Consider the following 24,564-nt stretch of genomic DNA (forward strand, 5'->3'; position numbering starts at 1 on the left):
AGCAGTATTTTGTCCCAGCATCTTTAGTAGCACACAGCCTTAAGGTGCTGACTGAAAGCTTTCCATCCTCCAGGACTATCCTTCAGAGGCCTCTCTTGCTCTGCAAATACCCGGCACAGCTCCACAAATCAGCTGGCACTGACGTGCAGAGGCAGAGCATGACGCCACTTCCCACAGACCCAGGCACAGCACACAAGAGCCAAGGCAGGAGGAGCGGGGACTGAAATGGATATTAAGATGAAATGGGAAGAGCAGGAAAAGAGGGGGTGACCACCCTTTGCTTTCTAACCCAGCCCCACTGGCTGCTTTTATGGAGTGCTCATAGCTACAGCATGCACACTTGTGAAGTGCAACATGTTTGGGATTTAAGCTTTCAACTTCAAGACTCTGATTTATCTTTAACTCACTTGGATTTGCAAACCAACCCTTGTTGCTTGAGGCTCTAGAGCCTGCAGAGCGACAGGCACACACCAAACCTCCTCTTGCTACCCCAAATTCAGCTCAGTGGACAACACCCACAGCAACTTCCCTTGGGGGTCACCAAGAGGAAGCATAAACACAATGATTGCAATTTTGCAGTAGTCCTGGGCTATGTCAGATGCTTTTAATGTCTGGCCAGATGTTTGTCAGGAGAAGCAAGTGATTGAAACATCACACAGTGTGCTAAAGCAGTCACTGAGTAAACAGCAATGCTTTGCTCATTTCTTACAGTACTACCAGAATTCCTTACAAGTTGATCCTTTATTTTTCACTTTTGATTCTAGTCGAACAAAGGGAAGGTACAAAAATCCTGTTATAAAGGAGCAAACAAAATTCCTTGGTTTTGGGAGACTTCTCCCTCTCCAGACTGGCTTATAGCACAAGTGCTCTTTTGTGGAAATCAACCCTCTTCTAAGATTATCATAAGGCAATATTTTTAATAAAAGTTATAACTACAACAAGTTCATATTTCAGTGGTTCTTTCCCTCCCTCTTCTTTGTTCTTGCTAACTCTTATCCTTTTACCCATTTTTCAACAGGAGGACTAACAAGGAATAATTGAGAATGATGTATGATCAGGTTTACTTGCCAAGTCTTTTTATACTCAAATATTCAATTTGTGGCTTCCAGTAATAGCAGGGTAGGCAGTATCCTTTCTCCTGCCCTCCACAAAAGAAAGCAGAAAGGAGTTATCCATGGATTTAGATACACTGAGGTGTTCACTACGTGTGAGCTGGCTGCCTCACAGCCAGATCCTGCAAAACTACTCAGCATCACTCCAGACTCCAGACTGTGCTTTCATTATGACATATCAGAAAAGCCTGCAGCAAGTTAGAGACAAGAACCATGCTCAGCAGCAGGTACAACATTTTTTCATTCTAAATGCTGCATGTGAAAATATGCCAGCTGCCCACTGGAGTGGAGGTACTTTGTGGATGGACAATTTGCAAAACCAATTGGCTGGATTCAGACTTGGCTCTCCCTGAAGCCAGCTTCACTGCTCATGTTTAAACCAAGAGTTTAACTTTAATTTTACCTGATCAATTATAACAAAAATCTCAAGAGGTCTTGATTTGTTGCAACGCATTCATCACATTTTCCCACTATAGTTCAGCGTCCCTTGAAACTGGAGTTGATGCTGACTGGGTGGGCTCTGAAAGAGCTTGCATCTGCTTCCAGGGACACCGGACTCCTCCTGTAACTGCCTGCACCATAGGTGCCACACTTTGTGATATAAAAATATCTTCCTGTGGCCAGCCCTGCTGCAGGGGGGAGTTTGGGGAGTGGCAGTCAGAGATAAAGCAGGAGGCCTGGCTGTGCCCTTCCCACCTGCTCAATAAGCAGCTCCCTTGTGCTCACACAGTGGATCCATCCTGGGTCTGCCCACAGTGATCCCTGGCCAGCCACACCACAGGGAACCACCCCGGCATTTCCTGCAAACCAGGGAGGGTATGATAAGTGAACGAGCTGCATGTTGCATGGCAAAGTACTGGCTACATGACAGATTGAATAAGATAGAACAGTGGTAACTTTATGAAGCACAATAAATACACTGCAAGCACTTTTCTGTGTATGCAAACCAGAAAATTAAATCCAGAGGATGCTGTTGGCTTAAAAAGCCAACCAGATCCTGAGCTCCCCTCCTCTAGAGGCCAAAAATTTGAATGAACTAAAGCAATCCGGATCCTATTTGGTTATTCAGCTCTGATGACTCATCTTCCCTGAGCTCTTCTTAGGCTAATGACAAAGAAACAAACACAGGCAGAACAGTATTGAACGTGGCATCATTTTGGCAAAGTTGCTTTTTCAGGATCTTGCCACCAGGTACTACTTGCACTTCTTGTGTTACCTGTGCCCCAAGAAAGAAACAAAGGTTTAATAAGCAAACTGTCTGGTTTCTTTCAAGCCATCAATAATTTCTACTCGAGTCCCAGGACAGCCTAAAATTTAACCCAAATTTGATGGAGCTTAAGACAAGCAGCCAGTTAGTGCAGAGTCTGCTCCCACAGACTCTCTCCTTAAATCTGGTGTACCCTCCTCCAGCTGTGACCCAAAATGCTCCATGCAGAAATAGAGCCCCACAAGAAGTGCAGAAGCCAAGGGCAGCCTCTGGGGATGCTCTGTCCTGAATCAGCTACCCTCACCCAGGAGTGGTAATGTGAAGTGGTGGCTGTGATCCCTCTAAACCCCGTGGGTGAGTGAGGGAAAGAGTTACATTACTAAGACAAGGCCAATAGTGGTGCCAAGAGCGAGAGTCACCATCTCCTGCCCTCGGAAGCTGCCCTCATCTCTCAGAAACTCCTGCCCTTGTGAGTGTAGTTGGGCATTCTATACAGCACTTTACTTCTGAAGGAACAGAGTGACACACAATTATTTAATGAAAAGCCAATGTTGAAAGCACAATTTTATGACTGAAAACAGTTTAATCGCCCTTGGATGTGATTTTTGGGTGATGAACTGTGTCTTACCCTGGTTTGAATACTTGCATGCCTGTGAGCTTGCCTGCTTCCTTCACATGTACTGACGACCCTTTAAAAGGTATCACCTCTCCTGACAAGTTTCTGGGTCCCCACCAGCAGAAAGCGGCGCCTTCTCGACCTCATAAAAGGGCTTTCCATCCTTCCTCACACATTCCAAAACCTTCTTATCAATAGCAACTTGCCTGGAGGGGGAACGAGCTTAGCAATCCCTCAGCAGACGGGTCTAGTGCTGCCCACCCACATCGCGAGACATTGCGACGCTAACTGACCCTTTTATAATGCCGACGCCAAAATAAATCCTGTGATACCTCAGGTCCTCGGCTGGAAAGGTCGGGTCCTGCTGGCTCCAGAAGAGGATGCCGGGGGTCGCACGGGAGAGGGGGATGTGGCCGTGAGCCCGTCGCCCCCTGCGCTTCCCTCCGCCGGGCCCGGGCGGCGCTGGCGGCCGGCGGTGACCGCCGTCGAGGCGGCAGCGAGACACCGCCCACGCCGGGGGTGGCCCCGCGTGGGTCCGGGGAGCGCGGGCGGCGCCCGCAGCACAGAGCAGCCGGGAGCGCGGCCGCTGCGCATCAGCAGCGCCCGGAGATCCCAGCGGAGCCGGGGAGGGATGCGGGCACCGCCGCCCGCCGGGGCGAGACCTCCCCGCGTCCCGCACTGACGGCCGCCCCGCCGCCGGCACTCTCCTCCGGGGCTTGCGGGGAGCCGGCGGCTCCCGGGGCCGCGCAGCCCATGGCCAGCTCCGCGCAGCCCCCGGCGGCGGCGGGGGGCGGCGGCCCCGACGGCGGCTCTCTGGCGGGGGGCGGCGAGACCTTCGGGGACCGCTCCCTCAGCCAGGGCCTGAGCGTGCTGGTGGGGCTGGGGCTCTGCGTGACCATGCTGGGGCTGGGCTGCGCCGTGGAGCTGGGGCAGCTGGGGCAGCAGCTCCGGCGGCCCGTAGGGCTGCTGCTGGCGCTGCTGGGACAATTCGTGGCCATGCCACTGCTGGCCTTCCTCCTCGCCCTCATCTTCGCCCTGGACGAGGTGGCGGCCGTGGCTGTACTGCTGTGCGGCTGCTGCCCCGGGGGCAACCTCTCCAACCTCATGTCGGTGCTCGTCGACGGGGATATGAATCTGAGGTAGGTGCCCCGCTGCCCTTCACCCCCAGCCGGTCGGGGGGCTGCGGCGGCCCCGGGAGGCAGGGAGGGTTCGCTGGGCATCTGCCGCCGGTGGAGCCGGGACGGGCGGGCGGGCACGGCGCTCTGGGAATCGCCAGCACTGCTCTCCTGTGGAGGATCTTACAAGAGCCTGGACACACGTCTCCTGCCTCCTTCCCTAAAAAGCTTGCGTGCCCGCATCCTGGCAGGAGCAGGGGAGGGGGTGGAGGATGGAGAGAGGAGAGCGAACGGGCTCTTGCCGTGAGAAGTGCCCAGCCGGCTGCAGAAGCCGCTTCCAGCGGGGGTTGGAGCTTCCCAGGGTTGCCCCCCGGCCGGGCGCGGTGATGGAGCATTTCTTTGGTTCCCCCGGCGCAGCATTATCATGACGGCCTCCTCCACGCTGCTGGCCCTCTTCCTGATGCCCCTCTGCCTCTGGATCTACAGCCGCCACTGGATCAACACGGCCGTGGTGCAGCTGCTGCCCCTGGGGGCGGTGAGCCTGACGCTGGGCAGCACCCTGCTGCCCATCGGCCTGGGGGTGCTCATCCGCTACCGGCACCCCCGCGCCGCCGACCTCCTGGTCAAGGTAGGCACGGCGCGGGGAACGACCGGGGGCGGCAGCGGGGAAGGGGAGCCGACGGCAGGAAGCTTTCTGGTCTCTCCGAACCGGTGTTAGTCTCACACAGGCATATTCAACTACTTAGGTGGAATACAAAGACTTAAAGTCTTGAAATAAAACGGTGGGGCAGAGAAGGCGAGAGAAAGGGCGGGTTACCCCCTATGCAGCGCACAGGAGGGAGGGCAGCGTGGTGCTCTGCCCCGGCAGGCATCCTGGACCCCGTAGCAGAGGCATTCCGTGACATCCTGCTTTCTCCCCACTCTTGCTGCACCCAGGTCAGGCAAAACCAACCTGCAGGCACAGCCACACTTCCTTAAAACATGCAACTAAATTAGCTTAATTGAGAAAGGAAGAGTGAGGCACAAGTCCTGAAACTCTTGTTTCCCAGCAAGTCACTCCAAAGCAAAATGATGTAGGATGACCTCAGCCCGTTCCTTTCGTGGGATATGATCAAACAGCACCAAAATCCCAGGCCAGGAGCAAACCTGGGAAGGGCAGCACAACCATGTTTTGCCACGTAGATTCTTTAGCAAACCTCTACCTGCTATGCTTATCCTTTCAAAATAATAGCCCTCATGTTGTCTTTATCTGTTGCTAGATTTCCCTGTGGTCCCTCTTGGTGACTCTGGTGGTCCTGTTCATCCTGACTGGGACTATGCTGGGCCCAGATCTGTTGGCACAGATTCCTGCGTCTGTCTACGCCATTGCAGTGCTGATGCCTCTGGCAGGGTATGCCTTGGGATACGGCTTAGCCACGGTCTTTAAAATGCCCCCACACTGCAGGAGAACAGTATCTTTGGAAACAGGGTGCCAAAACGTCCAGCTCTGCACTGCCATCCTAAAACTCACCTTCTCCCCGGAGCTCATAGGGAGCATGTACATGTTTCCCTTGCTTTACGCGCTTTTTCAGTCAGCAGAAGCAGGACTGTTTGTGCTGGCATACAAGATGTATGGAAAAGACAGCTACAAGCAAGATGCACTTGGTGAAGAGGAAGACACAGACATTTCCTACAAGAAACTGAAGGAAGAGGAGGTAGCTGATACTTCATATGGCACAGTGACCACAGAGGAGCACAACTCCATTCAGATGGAGCCGACTCAGACGGCGCTTTAGGCAGGACAAAGAGGTAACTCCCAGAGACGTGAATGTGTGTTGTGCTTGCAGCCAGGCTGGGGCTGTGCTCGCTGCTGTGCAAGCGGAGCTGCCCAGCCTCAATCATTTGTCCAGCTACTCCCATTGTACAAGGTGATACATGTTTACTGCCATGACAGTCTATTTCCTCAAAAGTAAAGGTAAAAAAAAAAAAGAAAAAAAAAAAAAAAGAAAAAACATCACTGTGACACAAACCAGTAGCTCTAACACTTCATGCAAGGAGGCTGCTGCCTGGCTGAGTGCAGCAGGAATGGCTAGAAGGAAGAAACAGTGTTCCACAGAGTCAACACCAACTCAGTGTCAGTTCAGATGACAGGAAAAACCACGTCGCATGTGTGTGTATATCTGTGCCTCCCACCTGCTGTAAAAGCATTGTTCTCATTGTTGTCACCACAAATACATGGCGAAGCCGAACCAAACCCGTGTTCTCCGCTGTTTACTCCCTTGGAGGCAATTAAGAGTCGCGCTACCTGGTTCAGCCGGGGAGCTGAGAGGGGGTGGGAAATGGCCCAAGGCCGCGCACCAGGTGGGGATGATAAGGGGCCGCAAGGCCGGTGCCCGTCGGGGGCGAGGGAAGCCCGGCCCCGCCCCGGGGGTATTTAAGGCCACTGCCCGGGGGCTGCCCCGGGTCAGGTGCAATGGCCGAGGAGGCGATGGCGAGCTACCTCTACAGCGCCTACCACCCCTACTCCTACCGCTACCCGCCGCCCAAGGGCAAAGGAGGGGCGGCGGGCGGCTGGCGCCCGCGGGGCAGCGGCAGCAGCTACTTCTCGGGCTACGGGGAGGCGGCCGCCGAGTACTTCGACAACTACCAGCGGGCGCAGCTGAAGGCCATCCTCTCCCAGGTCAACCCCAACCTGACGCCGCGGCTCCGCAAGGCCAACACCAAGGAGGTGGGCGTCCAGGTGAACCCGCGGCAGGACGCCTCGGTGCAGTGCTCGCTCGGGCCCCGCACGCTGCTGCGCCGCCGCCCCGGCCCCGCCGCGCCGCGGCCCCGTGAGGCGGAGCAGGAGCTGGGCAGCCCCGCCACCACCAACACCCGCGCCGTGCGCTTCCCCCGCACCATCGCCGTCTACTCGCCCGTGGCGTCCCGCAGACTCACCGCCTTGCTGGAGGAGCCGAGCCCGGAGCCAGAGCGGCGGCCGCAGCAGCAGGACAAGGCGGCGGCCGTCGAGGAGGAGCCGGCCGCGCTGTGGGAGCAGCGGGCGGCGGAGGCGGCCGCCGTGCGGGCGAGCTGGGAGAAGCCCCCCGAGGGTGGCGCCGAGCCGCTGGAGCAGCGCCCGGCCGAGCCACTCGGGCAGCGCTCGGCCGCGCCCCCGGAGCAGGCGACGGAGGCAAGCCGGGAGGAGCCGGCAGAGGTAGCCCAGGCAGAGGCGGCGGAGCCGTCAGCCCAGGCGGAGCCGTCAGCCCAGGCAGAGGCGGCGGAGCCGTCAGCCCAGGCAGAGGCAGCGGAGCCGTCAGCCCAGGCAGAGGCGGCGGAGCCGTCAGCCCAGCCGGCGCCGTCAGCCCAGCCGGCAGAGCCGCCGGCCTCAGCCCAGAAGCAGCAGTCGTCGGCAGGCAAGACCCGCCTGCGCTTCCAGGTGAGTGTCGGCCGCGGGGGAGCAGAGCGGGGCCGGGCTGGCCCGAGAGGCGCCCGCACCGTCGAATAACATTGTCCCTGGCAGTTTCTGGAACAGAAGTACGGGTACTACCACTGCAAGGCCTGCAACATCCGCTGGGAGAGCGCCTACGTCTGGTGCGTCCAGGGCACCAACAAGGTAGGGCCGGCTCGGATTGCCCCGGCGAGCGCTCCTCGCCGCCGCCCTCCTACTGACCCCGGTCTTCCTCACAGGTCTATTTCCGTCAGTTCTGCCGGACCTGCCAGAAGTCCTACAACCCGTACCGCGTGGAGGACATCACCTGCCAGGTAAGGGGCCCCCGCCCTGCCCTGAGCCCGGCCGCTCCCTGGCCCGGCCGCTCCCGCCGACCGCCGCCTTCTCCCTCAGAGCTGCAAGCAGACGCGGTGCACCTGCCCCGTGAAGATGCGCCACGTGGATCCCAAGAGGCCCCACCGCCAGGACCTCTGTGGGAGATGCAAAGGGAAACGCCTCTCCTGCGATAGCACGTTCAGTTTCAAATACATCATCTGAATGGGATGGGATTCTTTTTTTTTTTGTTTAGGGGTCGTCAAGAAAACTGCAAGTAGAGCAGGATTTTTTTTTTTTGTTCTTGTTTTGTTGATATTGTTGAAGATACTTGGTGAGATGTAGCTAAGAAAGCATGTAAATAAAAGTATTGCAAAGCATACTCAAATGATCAGGTGGGTTTGTGCTCAGCTTAGAGGGTGCATATTGTAAATTCTGTAACTTGCATAGGCAGCCAGCCTAGAGGTGTATTGTAAATCAGTGATGGCCTTGGAAGCAACTGACTCAGGACTTTGTAGACTCTCAGGTGGAAAGGGTTTCTGTTACTGCTCCTGCTCTTGAACTAATCAAATGCTTGAAGTTAACATCAAATTGACATCTGCATAGATAGTAGACCATCCTTCATGATGAACAAAACACCAGTAGTATTCACTTACTTTGCACACCTCTATTCAATGTATTGCACAGTATTCTGCACCTGTTCTTCATCACTAGGAAATTATTGAGAAATGCTGTGTAAGTACTGAATCACTTCTACTGGTACAGCTGGCCTGCATTTAGCTAAGTTGGTGTTCTTGTCTGTAGGTAAAAGACAAAACTTTTCAGGGATGCTCTCACGAAATGCCGAGGAATGGAGTCACTGATGTTATGGCGATGGTCTCTTGGTAAATGTGTTGCTCATCTTACTTGCACAAGGTTGCGGAGGGAAATGACACTTCAGAGGAACAAGGTGCAGTAATACTGCATCTGCTTGTCTTCCTTTTCAATCTGCAGATGAAGTGCAAGAGCTGTGCACTTGATGGATTATACTTGAGGAGTTTGATCTAATTACAGTTTAGATGCCTGCCATCAGAAGGATTGACACTCCCACACTCCTCTGGGGTTGGGTTTGCAGCTAGGAATTGTACTTGTCCTGTTTGGTAGGAATGGCAGAACCAGCACTGGTTACGTGCAGATGATGCTCCCTGTGGGCTATTGGTGCTCTCTATAGGAACACCATGCTTCAGCCAAGTGTTACAAGGTGACTCTGTGACTAACTTACAGCATCACCCTCTGAGCAGGTTCACAAGCTAGTAAAACCTACACCACTGCCCCAGTCTACCTTTTAGCCATGAAGCTGGAAAAACTCAGATGAAAACCTACTTTTCTGAGAATGCTACTGGCACTGTTGTTAAATTGAGCATAGTCACCAAGTCTTTTGCAGAACTCTTGAGGTAACGTCTCTTTCAAAAGAGTGATTTTTACATTTGCTATAGCAAACTTGTCTACACCTGTACCCAGCTTAATTGAGGAACCATTCCATTAAATGCTAGAGAGAATCAGTCTCAGCCCATGCTGTAGAACAGCTTCAGTGCTAGTTTCTGTTAGTGGCAGCTAGTGTGGCAGTCAAACAATATCCTTTGCATTGACGTTTCTGGTTTGAGGGGCAGTGAGTGTTATTTCTATATGCTTAACTCCTCTTGCTATAAATTCCTGCTTTATTTCAATATGTCCCTTGAACCTGCTGAAGTAGGCTTAATGCCTCAGTATCAATTTATTGCAAAGTAATTTTATTTATTCTTGCTGCATTCATTATTACAGCAGTGTGAGGCATTCTGGGAAGAAGTAGACCTACTCCCTCCAGAGCAGAGCACAGTTCTATTTCATGCTTCTACCTGAAGTGTTTTCCCTTATATCACAGTAAAAGGAAATATCCCTTGCTTTACCAGCTCACTCACAGCAAATTCCATCTTTGCCCTATTCAATTTGAAAAGCTGCCCTGCAGCTGGGCAGTGTTCTGTTGTAGATGCACATGCCTTGTACTCACCTGGAGTTACTGTGACGAGTAGTGGCAATCCTCCAGCTTGAGGAAAGCACCTGGGGCCCTCTGCAGCCACCTGGCCCCACTGCCTCAGTTTGCAGTTGCAGCTGTGATCTGGGATGTCTTTATTTCTGAGCATATTCCCCTCCAAGGATGTTCTTCAATGTTTTCCTGCTTGCCTTCCCCATTCTCATGGCTGTAGTCTGCTCCTGATGCATGCATTGAGAAACTGACCGTGGTGAGTCTGTGCACCTTGGTAATGAGTCAGAGAACTGCAGCTCTGTGCCATGTCAGTATGAAGTCACGGCAATATGAGCAGCTGGATGCTTCCTATTTATATAGGCATCCTTACAAAACATGGCTTGAGGATTACTTGTTGTGAATATGGTGACTCTTACGTGATTATCAGTACTAGCCCAAAGTGAAATCTAGTACAGCTTAAAGGCTGTCATCCCCACTAACTACAGTCAAAGCAGTACTTGGTTCTGCATGATAACGTGTAGAACAGGCTTAGCTGATGTGAACTGAGCGCTGTGCTTCGCTAGCAGCTGATGAAGGCTCCACGTGGCAGGTAGCAGCAAGGAGGCCACCCCTGCAGCTACTGCAAGGCTCTGTGGCTTGGAGGAGTACAGTGCAGTGGGCAGTCATATTAAACAAGCTTTCCTTTATCCTGTAGCATTCTTCAGTTCCAGAGTAGCTCTACATGTCATCCCTCTTACATAAATATGTTAAATGCTTTTACTGCTTGATGCCCAAGTACAATTCTGTACTTTCTAGCTGCTTTTCAGCTTTACTGCCATGTCATGTCTGTGACAGCACACACTGATTGTGGGCACTCAGCAGGAAGGAAAGCTACTCCTGACCTATTGTAATTATGCAAAGTGGAAGGGTGCCAGTTGTTCAAAGCTATCCTGAACTTGCTCTGTACAGCTTTTTCATAAAGAGATTCTTTTGCACATGTTAGCTCAGTCAGTGCTGTACTTGCTGCATCTTACAGGAGCTGTCTGATGTTTTGTTTGTTTCTACACAGCTTTACCATAGCTTTGGATTTGGCACAGGCCTGGCACCATGTAATGCAGGGTGACAGCTCATGCAGTAGTTGAGTAGTTTTTGAAATGCTTAATGAAATTAAAGCAATATCAAGACAGTCATCTAACATGATTCTGCTCAATAGGGCAGGTTCCACTAGCCATTATAAATGGAGGAGGATGTGTAACACAAGGCATTACATATATGAATTCAGGTTTGAGTTTCATGAGAAATCCATTAACAGCTTCAGAAGATGCCTAGAAAAATGCTGCTGCAATGACAGGCCATAAAAGGAAAAAAAATTACTTCAGGTCACCCAGGCCTCTGTTGTCAGTGTTTAATCTGTTTAGCTAAAGTATTTAAACTCTAGCTTGTAAAAATACACAAAATGAGAGATACAATGTCTTTTATTTTTACAAAAAAAGCTGGTAAAAGATGATGTAAATAAAAGTGTAATGCATCCCTAAATAAAACTACCTCTCCCCTGTAAATACTTGTTAAATAATTAAGAACACCATCTACAGTACCACAAAACCATCAAAATAATTAAATTTTATCAGGGACAGGGGAAAAAAATACAGTGAATATGAATGTGCCTTGACCAGTTACAGAACTTGTTAGGATAACATAACTACTGTCAGCAGTCCAACAGCGTGCACAGTGCCTTCAATTAATGCATTTCAGCATAATTACATTTCTAGTGGGGCCTAATTCCCCCAAAAAGGCAGAGCTAAGAATTTCAATTCTACATTCTAAACTCTGGAATTAGAGCCCATTAAAAAAAATCACAGTGGGTAAGAGATGTATATAAAAATACTGGGTGTTCCTTTCAAATCACAGGAATTGTGGGACTACATTCTTTTTTTTTCTGTTTTTTTTTTCTTTTTTTCTTTTTTTTTCTACAAAATGCTATTGGTTTCAACAGAATCCAGTTTCTTTTATGCTACAGACTTTGACACTGAACTATGAGTATATTGCCTGTTTGCATGTTTTGGTAGTCAGGGTATTTTTTTTTTTTTTTTTTTTTTTTTTTCTATAGTCCCAATTCCTTAGGCTTCAGTTGAGTCATGAAGATGCATATACATGCATTCAAACTCTTCAAACCCTGCAGGCTACTCAGACTGCAAGTACTGCATGTGACTACCAAGAGGGAATGCTCCCTTTTCCTCATAGCTTTATACACCTACTGTTTTAACAGTGCATTGCACAAATTTACATGAAAAATACTGGTTTTGCACTATACAGTTTCTAGAATATATACAGAATAAAATAAGTTAACTTCTAATGAGAATTGCTGATGGGCAGCATATATCTTTAATATACATTTTAAAGTCTCTGCAGGCAGCTACTTTTTGGTTAGTTATCAGTATTTTAACATAAGCACTGGTCAGAGAACTGAGCAGCATTCCAATAAAGTTAACAGATATATTATTTCTTTTAGAAACACTGGGAAATCCCAGTTTAAAATATTATTAAATGTCCTAACATTTACACACTATGAGGATTAGCTCTAATAAAATAAAATTTCTTCAAAAATAATCTTGCAGCTCTTTTAAGCATGCTCTGAGACCTTATTTAACAATCATCCATACCTTCAAAAAAACAACTGCCACATAGCCATACATTCTAACTCACACACATTATTTCCTTAGAACAGACAACAAAGCAAATAAAACACTGAAAAGTCAATGGTTTTTGCAGTCATATATCATTCTACTCGTGTTTGACTGCACATTCTTCATGACATTGCAGTGTCTCATTAGGTGTTAAGCTGATGGTTTTACTGCTGGAAAGCCAGGAAGCCTTGCAGGTCTTCAGCCAAAATAAACCAGCCTTGATTTTAGCCTCATCCCACCTGCGATATTGATCCAACCTCTAGAGGCTGTTTTTGCAAACATCCTTTATAGTTCTGTTACAACAGAAAATAATGCATATGTATGCATTACATTTAAGCCCTTTTCCTTTCATGTAGTTTTTATACATAAATTTAATAAAAAAATACTACTGCCACACAGGCTGCTGTATAGAAAGAGCAGTCAAGTCAGATGTTCACTTCAATTTTCAGGGTTTTACTTGTGATGAAACAGTTTCTTGCTGTGATAAAAGTGTGTTGGTTGTTAAGATTGCTGGAGGTTTGTTTTTGTTTTTTTGTGAAAGGTGCTCAATAATAGTCTGAAGTATCTTCATCATCAGTTCTTTTCTAAATGACAGTTATTCAGAATCCAGTGGTCACAAGATTTGTTCCTGTTTTGATCTTCCCTAGAAGCTGACAGGATTGCACCATGCGGAGAGACTCTCGGATTTCTAGATTAAGTTCCATCAGCTTTGAGCTGGCCTCAGACATATCTTGGTTGGAGCCTACTACTGCAAAGCTGCCAGTTTGGCCAAGTGTCTGATGACGGAAATAGATGTGCAGCAATGTTTGAACTGGGTCCTCTTCAGAACTGCCAAAGATGTCGTGGGGCCAAATAGATCTGTAAACACACAGTTTGGATTTAAACATTAAAAACAATATGTTTAAATGTTCTTTAAAAAGGTATTTGAACAGAAGACAGGAAAATTCAAGGGAAAATAACATGCAATTTGGATTTAAAAAATCCAAAGTTTAAATACTTTTAAGCAGATATTTGAACAAAATACGTAGAAAAATGCTAGAGGAAAGTTTCTTTCACTGAGTCCTGGTAAATAACAGTAAAATTTCTCAGAGATAAATTCTAAATAAGTACTGAAATTGCTTTTTACTTTTCTTAAATTGCTGAAAAGAAAACCCCAAAACCTGTAATGAAGCAACAGTACTTGTCCTTTTCAACAAGGACATCCAACAAGAACTGAAAAAAAAAAAAAAAAAAAAAAGAAAGGAATAGTGCTTATCCCTGTTTTTAATTTAAAAGGTCTATTAAGAAACTCAAGATCTGAAAGCAATCCTTTTAAAAACTTACCTGAAAGCCTTGACCTGTGCCACAGCTGACACAAACTCTTTGTTTCTCAGGGATTCAATGAGGGAGTGAATAGCTGTTTCTGTGCTAGCTTGGGAAGCCTCTGCAATTTCAATTTCTTCGATACCACTGTCAGACACTGCCTCAGCCTCTTTCAGGCAGCTCTCCAAAAGAGCAAGTTCTTCAGACATGTTTATTACCTAAAACAAGTATAATTTATCTCTTTTAGTTTAAATGTATTTCAAGGAAAAATAATTTTCAGAAGACCAGGTTTTTATTTTTCCTTCTCTGTGTAATAAAGTAAAATAGAAAAAGAACACCCAAATATTTTCTGCAGTTGCTTAAGTATACAGTTAATGGCCCAAGCATGTATGTCAATTATTTGGGCTTTCCCTGATGAAGTTTTCCTCTTAGTTCTTTTCAAGTTTATTTCAAAAAATAAATTTCTTCTCTCCTTATGTTATTTAATAACAAACTGACACGAAGAATGAAACATTTCAGAAAGGTATGACAGCAATCGTGTCATTACAAGGATGTCTTTACGAAGGAAAAAATCTGGAAGACTGGTAACCCAGGACAGTAACATTAGTGCAGCCAGTGTATATAATAATATATTTGACTTTAGCTGCAATGCATGAGTAAAACATGAGACCATCTCTCAGAACATGGTTCTGCATCTGACTAACCTAGTGGTTTATTAGTTGTGATGCCAACCTTCCACAGTGTTCTTCAAACACAAACTTATTTGCAGCCTCTACACAAATCTGGAAATATAAGTGAGGAACATGCACAGTTTTTTTCTAAAGCTACTCAAACCAAAGACTTTCAGTCAGGATTTTCATGTTCCTCCCTACTATGTCAAGCAAGACCAAGCCTACTTTCTTTTTTCTGCTACCCCTGTTGCATTCCCAACCCAGGGGAGAACTTACAGAAGGCATTATTAATAGCATAATGTACACAACTCAATTAACATCACATATATGCCACATGTGCACAGCTGAAAAACACTTTTACATCTGAAGTTACAACAACTAAAAATCAGGCAGAAGAGGTGCTTATGCACTACTAACGGCGCTTAGGATGGGGACTAAGGTTGCACAGTAATTAATGGTGGCTGAAGTGACACAGTTAAATGAATCAGTTGGTAGAAACTGTGGTGGTGTTTGCTATAGGAAACACCAGGGCTATGGAAAGGCTCAGCTCTTCTGAGTGGACTTGATGTGCCTTGATTGTAGCTTGATTAGAATACACCAGGAGTGCTTCTGAAATACTTAAAATCCTCAGCATTGGACTCCCCATGTTCCTGTCTTTTTTTAAAGAGCTTTCCTGCTGTACAAAAATCAACACAGATAATTGAACATCTCAGAAAATTCTTGTAAGCTCTACTTAAATATTTTATTAATTGGCTATAAAACAGCTGGAACCCTCCTCCAGTTTCTAAAAGGATGTTCCACTGATGAAAATGCTATCAAAATGTGTTTTAAATTGTCTGCTTTTAAAATGTCAACAATTACTAGCTGAATGGCATGGTATTCATTACCTCTGCTTCTTTTTTGATTGTTTTTACTTGACTGATGAGTTTGCAATAGGCTTGGAACAGAAGCAGCAACTGGAAATGCAGCTTGTATAGCCTCCGACACAACTCCAGCTCCTACAAATGTAAACAACACTGTTATATACAGGAAGTGCAAACCTCCTACTATCCAGTGCAAGAGACAATAAATCACAACTTCTTCAGTAGAGTGTGCAAAATTAGAAGTAGTTAATTTGGCTACTAAAGAAAATGTCAAAAATATTTAGAAGCTAACATACAGTAAGCTAATGAAAAGCAGGTGAAAGCTTCATTCAGTTCTAGATTTACAAGTAGCCTCTCACAGAGATTTGAAGTTCACTTTTTAATAAGTTACATTTCCAAGAAAAGGAATGGAGTGGGATGCGAAGTGATTCAAAAGGCATTTTGAAATGTCTGGAACATTTCCAGATTTCATGTCTTAAAACCAAGAGTTTCATAGATCACTTACTTTTATTATTGGTATTTTACTGTTTTGAATTCAAGATCTAATATCCAAAAGAAGCAGTTGTGGTCCATAAGTATAGGATCTTTCATAACATTAATATTTATATTGTAAGCACAGTATATAACCTGGCCCTTGTTTACACTGCCTGACAGAGTAGGAAGAGAATAATTCCATTTCTGGAGGCAAGTATAATCTTTTCTTTATAAAGGGTAGCCCTTGTTCTGCTTTAGAAAATAACACATTATATATTCTTAAGGAAATGAAATAGCAGTATTAATTTACATACTGTCTTGCTTCCATTTTTATGCCTCTAAAACACTAGTCAGAAATGCAGACAGTGTTAATACTGCTTCACATACAGACATAAAAGCTAGTGCTAATGGAGTAATCTTTATAACATTCTACTAACTACAGGATCCTATTATCTACAAAGGACCAACAGTCTAATGGGTTAGATGATGCAAAACTGAAGCACACAGCATTTCTGTAATAGTCTAGGACAAGACATCATTATTTCACAAATGGACAAGACAGATGGAGACCAGTTTGGTGACTGGCATGGTTAAGTATTTGATAAATCAAGAACTGTCACTTACTGCTAGAATTTCCATTTGCTAAGCAAGAAGATGAGCAGGTCACAAAAATACAAAGAAAGAAAAAAGAGCAAGAATTAGTGTAGGAAATAATTTTAATTAGGGTAAAAGATGTCCCAGGTAAAATGGAGGAAGAAATACAAGTAACATGCTCCAAACATATCCTGAATGTAAAAAATATTAACAGGCTGAATTTGATGTAAAATTACTTGCTGCTATAGCTAAAGATAAAAAGTACTGGCTTTGTTGTGGGCTTTGTTGTCCCACAGCATGAATAACACTCTTACAACCCTGTCTGGTCTTTATACATTGTGTAGTCTGAAAGGTGCACAAATTTAAGGTAATCAAAATCCAGGACACTTAGATCTAAATATCTGTACAAAGCTTCTTACTTGTTCTGTATCACAATAGTTTAAGCAAAATTAATGCATTTAAAATCGGAGATGCAAGATTAATTTGGATTCTGAATCAGTTTAGAAATTCTTGGGTTTGCTAAACTCAATTCTCAACCCCTCTGAGAGGTTTCTGTACTGTAATTGCACTTGGTTTCTACAAGCCATTTCAGAAAAAAATGTTTGGGGAAGAGGGATAGGGAGAGAAGTGGTCAGAAAATGTATGTGTCAGACTAGGGATGTGAACTTCACCACTCCTGTGCTTTGTACAGCACTGAGCATACTGATGGCACTGAGGCATGTACAGTGGTCATAGCAAACCAAATCACAGAGTCACAGAATATCCTGAGCTGGAAGGGACCCACAAGGATCATTGAAGTCCAGCTCCTGGCCCTGCACAGGACAACCCCATTGGAATCACACCATGTGCCTGAGAGCAAAAAAAAGGAATGCCAGCGGATGTCTGGCTCCCACAGACAGAAGCAGCTGAGCTTTACTAAGCACGTAGTTGTACACAGTGTTATGGTAAGTTATACACTATGTGCTTCCCAGGTTATAAACATTGCATGTTTTTGTTACACTCCATGTTTTTGTTCTGCACTCTGTGCTATTATATACTTAGCACAATTACTATATTTCTGATGCACAGAACACTGAAGACATAAAATCTTGAACTGCAGAAGTTAACATGACTTCGATGAATCACTTAAGCACAGAGAATCAGATTCTGAGAAATGGCAGGGTTGACTATTTAATAACTTTAAGTCATTAAGTTCCAGTGTTCTTAAAGCCAAGTCTCATTATTACTGTAAGCCATAATTAATCCCTTTCCCCCAAAACGCACCTTGATAGCTACCTTTTAAAAATTCAGGAGAGGTTTTCCTTTAAAAATGGCTTTGTACTCCTTCAGTGTCTTTCACATACATGCTTACTTGAGAAATAATTTGATTTTTCTACCTGCCTGTCCTGTAGTAACAGTCAAGCCAGAGTCCAGATGCATTCTTTCAGGCTTAGATGTACTAATAGCAAGAACTGAATAATTAGATTTTACTTGCAAGTCTGCTGGCAATGCACAAGCCGGAACAGAATTAATCTCGCTATTCCTTAGCTGTATGGACCACAGTGCCAAAAATTAGTAAGAAAATCTTATTTGTGTTAGTGAATAAAAAATATCTGTTTTCCTGTGCAAGACAACACTAACACATTTTTTTCATTAACTGGTTGACTGCTCAGACTTAGCAGCCCCACACTCCATTTACAAGGACTTTTGAAGAATTACCAGCATGCCACCCTTGCAGGCTAGGATTAAAAACCAAAATCAAAACAAGTCCCCACAAATAATAATCAGTGTGATTGGTCTCAGACTCCTTTTCAGAGGTCATCTTCAAACCTTGCAGAAACAGGGAAGAATAGGCCAAACTGCCTTGCCAGGGAATCATGGATTCTTTTTGTACAAGCTATCTGAAAGCTTGTCTTCCATTTCTTAGTTTCCCCAGCTACACAGTAGGAACAGTAACATTTACCTTCATGGTAAGAATGGCTCTGTTCTAACAACTAAATGTTAGAACAATTTCTTGGTGTTTGTAAACAAAATTATAAGTATGGACTGAAATACACAAATGCTGCTTTTTAATTAATATATATATATATAAAGCATTTACTGTATTGTAATAGTAAATGTTATCTATTTATAATGATATAACAGTCAGTACACAAAGATGTGTACTTAGTGTAAAATACACTAAAGCATGAGTTCATAGGCAAGATAAAAGTCCTTGCAAATAGTAGTACATTATTTTGCCGGTTTTGTATTACCTAAGCTTATTCACTTGATTTTTTTTTTTAATGTGCAACTTCAATGCAGTATAACAATTAGCATTCTATTACCACATTTTACTACTCTAAAAGTTCAGGTACATTTTGTAATTGCATAAAAAGCCCTGAACATATATGTGTATATATGAAGAACAGCAAAAGAAAACTGTATAAAAGAAAAAATAGTCCAGAGATACAGTAAACATTTCTGTTGGTGAAGACTACATCTTCAGCAGCAGAAGCATGACCAAGTGCATCAATGAATTGTTCAACTGAACAAAAGAAATAAAATTTCTCCTTTTTCAGCTTGGATTTGAGATTTTTGTCAAACTGTGATTGTGAAAAGGTAAGTTCATCTGCTACTTGCAGTTCTTTCTTACATCTTTCACTGTCCTTATCACAGTACTTCAGATGGCAGACTCTTTATACCAACTAATGTCGGGTGTTGGATTTGCTTCTTTTACTGTATCAATATTATATAGTTATTCTATTTTAAAAAAACCCCAGTCCTAGTCCATTTCGGGAAAAGCTATCACTTATTACAGCAATTAGTAATACTAAACATGGATGAGTGCCATGCAAATACATACAAAATATTCAACTAATATTAATGGTTACTTAATCTATTGTTAGGTGATATTTTGACATAAGTGTTTAATGAACTTTTTGCTATACTGCTACTTTACTCCCTGTTACTTCTCACCCAAATATTGGCTCCAGAAAGATCTTATGTAGTTCTAAGTTTTTGAGTAGACAATACTTCTGAGCATATAACCAGAATTTTAATCTTTTTTCCTTCTAGAAACAGCAGCAAAAAAGCAGGCTTGCTGGTACACAGATGGTATCTAGTCTGCTTATCTACTCAGTGTTATTAAATCTAGAACCCAAGACGGATTGCCAGCTTTTATTAAGAAGATCCATTTTTATTGCCAGTTCATGAGACTCTGAGTTTCCAAAAGATAGGATGATAACTGAAATTAAAAGCTTTTCATACATTTTCAATCTCTCTACAAATATTGGGGTTTTTGTGCAATAAAGATGATTTTTAATCTCATATCCTGAGACTCACAAATGACATACACCTACCTGGGCATCTGTGTTAGTCCCATGAATACCATCATCAGTACCAAATGTCCTTTTGCAGTCTTCTAGCCACTGCAAATTAATATAAATAAGATTGAACATCTTCTGAAACAGCAAACTGAAGACTGTGCTAACACTGCTTAAGACACTTTGTCTTGTACATTCTCGGATAACGTAAGAAGTTGTGGTATGAAATCAATTGTTTATCAGTGTTGTTTGCAGTGATGATATCCACTCTGACAGATCACTTTGTAACTTTTATTTCCTGTAGCCTTCATTACCCAAGATGGAGATAGTACACTTCAGCATAAATACTAACCCATGACTGAATTGATACTGTTGCAGGAAAATGTATGAGAGGGTGGAAGCAGAAATATCCCTCTCTTTACCTTCTGTACAAGGTTTACACTAATGTGATTTTTCAGCCTTTAAAATATAGCACTGATTCCCATTAATTCTCATTATCATTAATTAGAAAATAAGCCTGTTATATTTCTTGGAACTACTTGAGAAACAGAAGGAAATAGAGCTCTCCTGTAAGTACATGTTTACAGGTTGGAATGAAAAAACCCAAATTCTCCAGTGGGAGTTTAGCATCACCTCCACTTCATACAAGCCAAGGAGATGAAGTATTCTTGCATTACACAATGCAAATCTGCAGGTTCCACTCAGGGCTGCATGTAACTTCACTTCCTATATCACACAATAAGTTTATTAATTTCAGTGGGCAGTCTCTTTTTCTACCTTTAACCAACCATGCAAATTTCTCAAAAAATAACCTCCATGTGTACTGGTATTCACATGAATTTCTGTGTTACTATAAAGCATTTATAGAATCAAATATGTTCTTTTTGGACAATACAACCTGATCACCCCATTGATATTTCTGTACAGTGCAAACAGTTGCAAGCATGGTTATTACTGAAATGGGAATGCATCATGTTGAGATAAAGTGTACAATATCATCTGAAATGAAGAATAGGCTCTGTACATCCAAGGAAGAATAATTTAGCATACTGCTTGTGTTTGGTATCTTGAATCTCAGAGGGAATCCTGGTGACCTTTTTCTAACCTTTGTCTGATGCAAGAAAAAGAAAAATGTGATTTCCCATCTGTTCAATTTAATAAAGGTTACTTAGTGAATTAACTAGGCCAGTGTGCTCATCAAGAGGAGAAATGGAATTCTCTGAACATCGCAGTGTCAGTTTCAATTAGTGACATGGATACCAACATCCACAGCAAATCTCATTTTTCTTTTTATCAGACAGCTTCCAACAGAACAGGTTTGCACTGCAACAAACAGCAGCAGCAATTGGGATGCTAGTATTTCTTTTCACACACCACCCTTTTAAGATCTTTTTTTAAATCTTAGAACCCGTCTGAATAAAGGGTGTGCCTAGAATGCTGTGTGTATAAGCTTGCATTTTCTATCACATTTATCTGATTCAGTATCTTTGTCCCTAATACACACATGAAGTCTAAGCAGTCCCCTTGCAAGAAAACAGAACAATAGTTCCAAAAAGGTGACAAAATTAATTTGTTAAGAATTTTTACAGAATATGTGTTCAGCATGGTAGAAAGATTTTTTTTTCTTTGGGAATAGCGTGACAGAATAACTTTCTTTATGTGTTTGCTTTGTGTCAATTCATGTTTTCTCCATGTATCTCCTACAATGTGTTGATGAAAGCATAACACAGGGAAGTCTGGGGTTAGTCTTGGTCATAGCACAGGTTTGTCTGCCAGATTACACCCTCAACAGACATGCTAAACAGCCTATACTATAGATGCCTTTCTGTCTCATCTTGGTGCATAGGTAAGCATTTCAAGCAACTGCAGCCCAAGCCTTTTACTTTTTCCATTTGATTCATGTGTATGCCTGTACACCACACAGCACTGAGAGTGACAAACATCATCTATTAGGATAAAGTTTAAACAACAGTTTTTCATTAAAGAAATTAACATACAAATTCTCCCAGTGGTTGATTCTAGAGGACACCAGATTAACATGCAAAAATATCTGTTAATTTTTGTTTACTTTATTATACAATAGCCCAACCACTTAATTTGGTCATTTTTCTGTGTGCTTCTATGAAAAAAGCAAGGGTCTGCATTAAGTTGATTAAGCATTTTGCCTTAATACTTTCAGATTTAATAGGATACATAGCACAGCTGTGTCTAACAACAGAAATTCAGATTTTACTTGATGAAGTCTTGTTCAAACATTACCTATACTCTGTTTAAGAGGACAGAGTAAGAAAACAATAAAACATAGATCTAAGATGTAGCTTAGAAGATCCTTAGTTTACATTTAATATAAAGTACACCTAAGAAAAAGAGGGCCAAGAGCTAAAGAAATACTTCTAAAATGTTTTAGAAAAGAAAATTATTTGAGTAGTCATTACTTCTAAATTAACATGCTCAATAACCACTTAAATAATGCCGTAAATTGTCTAAATGACGTGCTATCAAGAGTCAGAGATGACTGGTCAAAGCTAAAAGTTTCTTCCTTCTCAGTACTGCTTATTTTTATTTATAAATGATTAAATAAAAATAAAACCCTGACAAAATGCTCTCAGTTGTTTCAGAACAATTCCTTTAACCCTGTGAACCTTCTTCCTGCTCCAGTCACTCAAAAATCTGTGGCAGAAGACAGGCTGACCACAGAAACATGTTACTGGACTCCCTTTTTGACAGAAAAAACAATTCCTTCACTATGATATAATGACAGGGGCCATCAAACTGACGTATTTCTATTTATTTACCTAGTAAAATAAAATACAAAGAAGTACTTAATATCCAGCATGGATTTACACCAATATGAAATGTGGCAGTGCAAAATTAGGTAACAATACCTCTAGTGAATTAGTTGCCATCTGAAAGGGATGTAATTTTGTTATACTTTGACAAGTATATTGTGATATACTAATTATAGCAAAGTATTACACTAATTATAGTATTATAATTAGTATTATAGTAGAATAATTAGTATTATATATACTAGTATAATACTAATTATACTAAAGTATAACTTGTGATTTGTTATACTTTGATAAATCAATAAAACAATACCATTGGTTACTGCTGTGATAAACTAGGCTAAATGGAGAGTTGATGTAAAATTCCTTCATGTTTGGATAGTCATCATTCTAATTACACACACACATGTGGGTCCCTTTTTACCCTGTCATAAATCTTCCTGTCTGACCATGGGGCAAATCAGTTACACCCTCTGTGGCTCAGGGCTGCTCTCTAAAAGGAGGAATGCACATTATGCACTGGAGATTGCGAGACATGAAATATAAATATTACATTGAGTAAAATTATCTTAGTCATTAGATGAGCACTTGTTTCTGATTAAGCCTACATGGCAAAATGTAGCTCATTATATTAGATCAAATAAATTGTTATTACTACAGAGCTGGGCAAATAGATGCAGCAACTCTTTAACAGAAATGCTGTCTGGATCCTGCCAAGAGTTTATCTGCATTAACAGTGCTGTGTGGCATACTTTAGCATTAGTTTCAAGGAAACCACATTTCTTTTGAGATCTTTTCCACAAAAAAACTGCATGTCTGGTCTATTCAACAGATGAGCTGTCAGCAATCTTTGAAAGGCAAAGGTCATAATTTCCTAATAAACTCAGCATGATCAAGAAACATGGAGCCGCTTGTGCTGAAAAATATCTGCCAAAGCTCTGCCAAAGCATCATGGCTTGAATTCTGGTTCTGTTTTGCATTACTCAAACTTTCCTATACTGCCATTGTCACAGCCTCAGAGGTTGCTGAGATCTGTAAAATTCATGTTCAATCTTTTCCCACTGCTAGTGGATTTGTGCAGTGTTATATATTAAAAATTAATTTCAGAAATACATGCAACAAAAATGAATTGCACATAAGAAAAATCCTCTCAGGTTCAGATTATACACACAGAATAGTAGTAAAAAAAAAGGAAACAGGATCATATTTCAGAAGTGTTTTCCCACATTTTACCTTTAGATGCCTTTGATGAGAGATAAGGACCTGCAACATTTTCTTGATGAGCAGGTTCTAACATTTTTCTTTTGAGATATAAATGACTCACCTGTTCTGCTGCCTCTCTTTTGACATTATAGGTATCTAAGTGTTCTTGGAGCTCTAGAACACTGAACTTCAATGTTTCTAGCAGGCCACAAGACAGTAGCTGGAAGATAAAAAGCAATCAAACTCTGTAGTCATGTAACATCTGAATTTAATCCATACAGTCTAATATCTAATCTACATAATACAGAATGCCATGTTCACATTTGGAAAAACAAATTAGAATTAGCTGGGCATGTCATTTGTGACACCTTTGAGTAAGTGAATTAACACACGTAGCTCTACCATTTAAATCAGTGAACAGTTTTAATTCCAAAATAAGAAGAGTAGTACCTAGTTAACACGTGAGATTTCCAAGCAATTTTTAGATCTTTCATAATGATACAGACACCACTAGTGTAAATAAAACAGCCTGCAGAAGGAAGGAAAGGTACTGCTGCTGGATTGCTCCTGTAGCAACCTAAGGAGTATCCACTGAGGGTTACTGCTCTTCTCAAATACAAAATATACTACCAGAAAAGCTTCTGCAGTCTGTAAGAAACAGGACTTGGTTAAAGCAGGAACCACTGGATATTTGAAGAATTTTCTACTATTAATAACTGCCTTTTTTAACATGGTCTCAGAATGTCTTTTTCCCTCAGGGACTGCTACCTCAGCTTTTTTTCCACACTATTTCTCCCTGTAGTTTTATTTTCACTTAGGTTTTTTTATTAGTCCTTCTTCTGACACTTCCTGTAATAAACATCTCTAACATGACATTTCCTCCCTCACACTGGTCAGTCCTTGCACACAATAAGAGCTCTGTACTTTATCAGTGAGAATTAATCTGACAAG

At 43.3% G+C, this 24,564-nt stretch overlaps 3 protein-coding genes across 13 annotated transcripts in view; 2 read left to right on the plus strand and 1 right to left on the minus strand.

Annotated features, from left to right (window-relative positions):
- The first annotated feature begins 3,672 nt into the window (after nt 1–3,672).
- SLC10A4 (solute carrier family 10 member 4) lies at nt 3,673–6,239 on the plus strand. Its single transcript, XM_041459587.1, has 3 exons — nt 3,673–4,074; nt 4,468–4,678; nt 5,310–6,239. The coding sequence occupies exons 1-3, from the start codon at nt 3,689–3,691 to the stop codon at nt 5,823–5,825; spliced, it is 1,113 nt and encodes a 370-aa protein (XP_041315521.1). The 5' UTR covers nt 3,673–3,688; the 3' UTR covers nt 5,826–6,239.
- A 263-nt stretch (nt 6,240–6,502) lies between these two features.
- Nucleotides 6,503–8,034, plus strand: ZAR1 (zygote arrest 1). The gene is made up of 5 exons (XM_041458198.1): nt 6,503–7,222; nt 7,376–7,444; nt 7,529–7,621; nt 7,696–7,770; nt 7,850–8,034. The coding sequence occupies exons 1-5, from the start codon at nt 6,503–6,505 to the stop codon at nt 7,991–7,993; spliced, it is 1,101 nt and encodes a 366-aa protein (XP_041314132.1). The 3' UTR covers nt 7,994–8,034.
- A 3,175-nt stretch (nt 8,035–11,209) lies between these two features.
- FRYL (FRY like transcription coactivator) overlaps nt 11,210–24,564 on the minus strand; it is a 158,960-nt gene continuing 145,605 nt past the window's right edge. For 9 of the 11 annotated variants that reach the window (XM_041490308.1, XM_041490395.1, XM_041490477.1 and 6 more), the window contains 6 exons: nt 23,735–23,833; nt 19,658–19,726; nt 16,368–16,385; nt 15,294–15,404; nt 13,757–13,953; nt 11,210–13,291 (listed from right to left, as the gene is read on the minus strand). In XM_041490308.1, coding sequence (XP_041346242.1) covers nt 13,033–13,291; nt 13,757–13,953; nt 15,294–15,404; nt 16,368–16,385; nt 19,658–19,726; nt 23,735–23,833 — 753 coding nt within the window. In that variant the 3' untranslated portion in view covers nt 11,210–13,032. The remainder of the gene's footprint in view (nt 13,292–13,756; nt 13,954–15,293; nt 15,405–16,367; nt 16,386–19,657; nt 19,727–23,734; nt 23,834–24,564) is intronic. The other 2 variants (XM_041490231.1, XM_041489323.1) reach the window with 1 other exon arrangement.

The sequence above is a fragment of the Pyrgilauda ruficollis genome, unplaced genomic scaffold (genome assembly GCF_017590135.1).
Source record: "Pyrgilauda ruficollis isolate IOZ18807 unplaced genomic scaffold, ASM1759013v1 scaffold1, whole genome shotgun sequence".
NCBI lineage: Eukaryota > Metazoa > Chordata > Aves > Passeriformes > Passeridae > Pyrgilauda > Pyrgilauda ruficollis.

Excerpts from the sequence above, each read along its gene's own strand:
- SLC10A4 (XM_041459587.1), top strand. The coding sequence starts at position 3,689 with ATGGCCAGCTCCGCGCAGCCCCCGGCGGCGGCGGGGGGCGGCGGCCCC. Across the intron at positions 4,075-4,467 it reads GACGGGGATATGAATCTGAG|CATTATCATGACGGCCTCCT; the intron begins GTAGGTGCCCCG and ends CCCCCGGCGCAG. Across the intron at positions 4,679-5,309 it reads CCGCCGACCTCCTGGTCAAG|ATTTCCCTGTGGTCCCTCTT; the intron begins GTAGGCACGGCG and ends ATCTGTTGCTAG.
- ZAR1 (XM_041458198.1), top strand. The coding sequence starts at position 6,503 with ATGGCCGAGGAGGCGATGGCGAGCTACCTCTACAGCGCCTACCACCCC. Across the intron at positions 7,445-7,528 it reads AGACCCGCCTGCGCTTCCAG|TTTCTGGAACAGAAGTACGG; the intron begins GTGAGTGTCGGC and ends TGTCCCTGGCAG. Across the intron at positions 7,771-7,849 it reads TGGAGGACATCACCTGCCAG|AGCTGCAAGCAGACGCGGTG; the intron begins GTAAGGGGCCCC and ends CTTCTCCCTCAG.